At 43.4% G+C, this 4,862-nt stretch overlaps 1 protein-coding gene across 1 annotated transcript; it reads left to right on the forward strand.

The window, feature by feature from the left end:
- The first annotated feature begins 225 nt into the window (after positions 1-225).
- LOC135223124 (zinc finger BED domain-containing protein 4-like) lies at positions 226-981 on the forward strand. The gene has a single exon (XM_064261629.1). It carries the CDS (start codon positions 226-228, stop codon positions 979-981), a length of 756 nt encoding a protein of 251 aa, XP_064117699.1.
- The last annotated feature ends 3,881 nt before the right edge of the window (positions 982-4,862 follow it).

Below are 4,862 nucleotides of genomic sequence, written 5' to 3' on the forward strand. Positions count from 1 at the left end.
AGTGAAGGCAGTACAAGAAAAAGTGAAGGCAATTGTATCATTTTTCCATCACAGTGTGAAGGCTTCAGATAGGTTGAGTGAATTGCAGGTACAGCAGGGAACAGGGGGAAAAAACTGATAATGGAAGTGGAAACAAGGTGGAACTCCACTTTCTATATGTTCGAAAGGTTTCTTGAGGAACACCAGACAATAACCACTGCTCTGTGTGTCCTAGGTAGAGCCAGTATGTGCCTTTTCAGTGATGAATTGGAAACAGTAAAGCAATCAATTTCGGTTCTACAACCTTTTGAGTTAGCAACCAAAGAACTGTCATCTGAAAAAATAACAAGTTTATCAAAAGTGATCCCTATGATCAAAGCCCTTCGAAGCTACATGTCAAGGGATGACCCAGAGAGAAGGGAACTATACGACACCTGTCCTTTGGGAAAGGAATTAAGGGCACAATTGGATAGAAAGTTTCCAACCCTTGAAAGTATATATCTTCAGGGGGCTGCAACATTATTGGATCCAAGATTAAAAAAACTACACTTTGTTGATGAAGGAAACTTGAAAAGTATTCAGAGCAGACTCCAACTCTCCATGCGTGGAAGTCAGCAACAGACAGATGCAAGACCAGCACCACAACCCGCAAACACATCTCAAGACAAACAACCGTCAACGAACTTGTGGACAGACCATGATGAGATAGTGAGACAAAGTCTACAAGCAGCAGCACCTTGTGTTGGACTGAATGTGGATCTAAGACGTTACTTAGAGGAACCCATCATTCCCCGAGACAGTGATCCCATCTGCTGGTGGAAGGATCATTCTCAACTTCTCCCTTTAATGACAGATCCAGTAAAGAAAATTTTGTGTATTCCCACTACATCTGTTCCATCTGAGAGAGTGTTTTCTAGAGCAGGGGAACTGTTATCAGAGAGAAGAAACCATTTAAGCGACGAAAATGTTAGCATGCTTCAGTCACCCCCAGCCCCTCCCTAACCAATCTCCTCAGTCCTCACTCCTTCTCTTTTCTTCCCTTCCTCCTTCCTCTCCACTGTGTACCCTAGCCATACACAAAGTTTGGGTTTTGTTTGGCAATATTAACTAATTTACATATTTGATAGAATTCTTTTATATATTAAAATTATTGTTATAACGTAATATAATTAATGTTAAAATGTAGGCCTTCTTTCGCCAACTATTATCAGTGAATACTCAAAAAAGTCGAACTTTTATGCATAGAAGGGTTAAAAAGAATACACTTCATTAACTCCTCCCCCTCTCTTTCCTCTCCTCACCCACACATCTTATGTAGGCTATATATAGCTATGTTGTCTTTATTTGCATAAACTTGTATTACACATTGTAGGTCATACCTGATTTATAAGTTTTTTCTACCATACCATATTTACTTAAGTTATGAAATAATATACATTTACTTTAACAGGTATGAAATAAATTGTCTGCTTCATATTGAATGTGTTTTAATTAATGCCCAACAATGACTACATTATGCGGGTTATGATCCATAATATACACAGGATAGGCCTATGCTTTACACATGGTGAAAATAGTCACTTTGCATCGCCAACATGATATTGTTATGATACAATAAAGTTTTGTACATACTTACCCGGCAGATATATACTTAGCTATAGTCTCCGACGTCCCGACAGAATTTCAAATTTCGCGGCACACGCTACAGGTAGGTCAGGTGATCTACCCTCCCGCCGTTTCCTAATCAGATTTTCTCTTCCACCTGTCTCCTGAGGGGAGGCTGGGCGGGCCATTAATCGTATATATCTGCCGGGTAAGTATGTACTACAAAACTTTATTGTATCATAACAATATCATTTTTGTACATGCAACTTCCCCGGCAGATATATATTTAGCTGATTGGCACCCTTGGTGGAGGGTAAGAGACAGCTAATTACAATATATAACAAAACAGGAAAACAACATAGGTTGTAGGTTATAAAGGAAAACCTTGGTTCCTATCTGAATGGGCAGAAGACTTCATGGATACTGTCTATGAGTCTGCTTGCCTCAAGAGCTTCAGCAAGGATGAGACATGTGACCTATAGCCCTTCTGGATCGTGTCAATGGGGGCTGGCCCACTTACTTGACAGAGCCTTCTATTGGATCGTGTCAATGGGGGCTGACCCAATTACATGACAGAGCCTTAACCTGTATCATATCAATGGGGACTCGCCCTCTTACATGACAGAGCTTTAGGTATCAATATACAACAAGGAGCACAAAACCAATCCTGGCTACCTGACCAACTCTAACCCGTGTTAGAGCTAACAATTGAAAGGGGTTACCGCTTAACCCTCTTTCAAACAAATATAAAAACATAACACCATTAAACTAAACTAACAAGGATTAGTCTCAAGCTCCGTCCCTGTCCCAGCACTGAAACTGCAGATATGTAGGGCCCCAATGAGAAGCACTTATCATAAGTCACTCTCATGTCTCTCAAGTAGAGAGAAGCAAACACTGAGTTGCATCTCCAGGATGTAGAGGCTACAATATTGTTGAGCGACATATTCTTCTGAAACGCCAAAGGTGTCGCAATGGCCCTTACTTCATGTGCTTTAACTCTAAGGAGTTTAAACTGTTCATCATCGCACGTCGCATGCACCTGTTATGACATTCCTCATAAAGAACACCAGAGCATTCTTAGAAATGGGTTTCTGGGATCTCTGACAGAACACCAGACTCTCTTTAGGTTGCCTTTAATCTTCTTTTTCTTCTTTCCAGGTAGAATTTTAAGGGTCCTGACAGGGCATAGAGATCTCTCTATCTCTCTTCCCACTAAGGGTGAGAGCCCTTTGACCACAAAACTTCAAGGCCAGGGTTTAGAGGGATTCTCGTTCTTCGCTAAGAACAAAAGCTTTAAAAGAGCAGATTGGCGAATCTCCTTTAAACTCTACTCTAGCATCCAAAGGCTGAAGCTTGCTAACTCTTCTAGCAGTAGCCAGCGCTAAAAGAAACAAGAGACTTTCTAGTCAGGTCCCTGAAGGACGCCTGTTGAGGGGGTTCGAATTTGTCCGATACTAGGAACTTGAGAACCACATCTAAGTTCCAACTAGGCGGTCTAGAGTACTACTCTTAGTCGTCCCAAAGATCTGATAAGATTATGCAGATCTTATCCTCCGCGATATTCAGGTCCCTGTTCCTGAACACCGCGGATAGCATGCTACAATAACCTTTAATTGTAGAGACAGCTAAGCTGCATTCTTCTCTTAAAAAGAGAAGGAAGTCAGCAATTATGGTCACAAAAGTATTGGAAGAGGATAGTTTCTTCGTCCTGCACCATCTCCGAAACACTTCCCACTTCGACTGGTAGACTCACAAGGTTGATGACCTGCGGGCTCTGGCGATCGCGCTAGCAGCCTTGCGCGAAAAGCCTCTCGCTGACAAATCTCCCGATAGTCTGAAGGTAGTCAGGCAGAGAGCGGGGAGGTTTTAGTGAAACCTGTCACAGTGGGGTTGTCTGAGTAGATCTCTCCTGAGTGGAAGAGATCAGGGAAGTCCACCGTCCATACCAGTACCTCTGTGAACCATTCCTGAGCGGCCAAAAGGGGAGCCGACCAGAGTTAGTTTCGTTCCTGTTGAGGGGACGAACTTTCACAATACTTCCCCCAAAATCTTGAATGGGGGAAACGCGTAGCCGTCTATCCCTGTCCAGTCTAGAAGGAGTGCGTCTACCATTATTGCTCTTGGATCCGAAATGGAGGAGCAAAAATTGTCCAGTCTCTTGTTCTAATTCGTGGCAGAAAAAGGTCTGTGTGTGGTCTGCCCCCAAAGGCTCCACAACATCTGGCAAACGTCTTGATGGAGAGTCCATTCTGTGGGGAGGACTTGATCTCTCCTGCTCAGCAGGTCCGCCCTTACGTTCTTCTCCCTCTGAACAAATCTGGTGAGAAGTGTAATTTCTCTCTCCTCTGCCCACAGCAACCGGTCTCTTGCTGTTTGGTACAGGGAGACGTAATGAGTCCCTCCCTGTTTCCTTATATATGCCAGAGCCGTGGTGTTGTCCGAGTTGACCTGGACCACCCAGCCTCTGACTTCTGGTTCGAAACTCCTCAGGGCCAGGAAGACTGTATTCAACTCCTTCTTGTTGACTAGCCCTTGTTCATTCTGAGTGGGGAAAATCACCAACTCAGGTCCTTTTACCCCTTCCAGGCTCGGGAAAGAATTCCGCAGCGAAGTTCTTGGTACACTCGAACTAAGTCTACACCGTAGTTCGTAACTGACCCGGCCGCTCTGACAGCTGCCGACTGACTGCGTTCGGTATCGAGGTAAGTTGTCCAAGAATCCGAGCAAGTCATGTGACCTTCGCCACTGAAGGGTTATGCCGAGACCATCAAAAATGATATTGTTATTGTACAATAAAGTTTCATACATACTTACCTGGCAGATATATGCTTAGCTATGGACGACGGAGTCTATAGCTAAGTATATATCTGACAGGGAAGTTGAATGTATGAAAACATATATTTATTTGTCACCAATGCCGGACGGTTAGGTGATGATTCTGTTAAGGCATGTGCCCCAACAGGTGAAAGTCAATTACCTTCTAGAGACCGAGGTTCCTGAAGGCAAGACATTCTCAAAGTAGTTGAATCTCAGCAAAGGAGAAACAACACTATGATCCGTAGAAGACGAAGGACAGAGAATGCAAAGTACTTCTTCACAGCCGAATCACGAGAAAAATTCTCAAGATTCTGAACCCGTGCTTACCAATGACTGAAAACACTAACCTCTATTTCATTGCTGTCCGGTGAGAAGTCGTAATTGCTATGAAAGCGGGGAGTTTTTAAGTAATGAAAAACCCCGGGAAGTTCTGCCTGCAGAACTGCTTCTCATGGGTT

Source organism: Macrobrachium nipponense, chromosome 8 (assembly GCF_015104395.2).
Source record: "Macrobrachium nipponense isolate FS-2020 chromosome 8, ASM1510439v2, whole genome shotgun sequence".
Taxonomy (NCBI): domain Eukaryota; kingdom Metazoa; phylum Arthropoda; class Malacostraca; order Decapoda; family Palaemonidae; genus Macrobrachium; species Macrobrachium nipponense.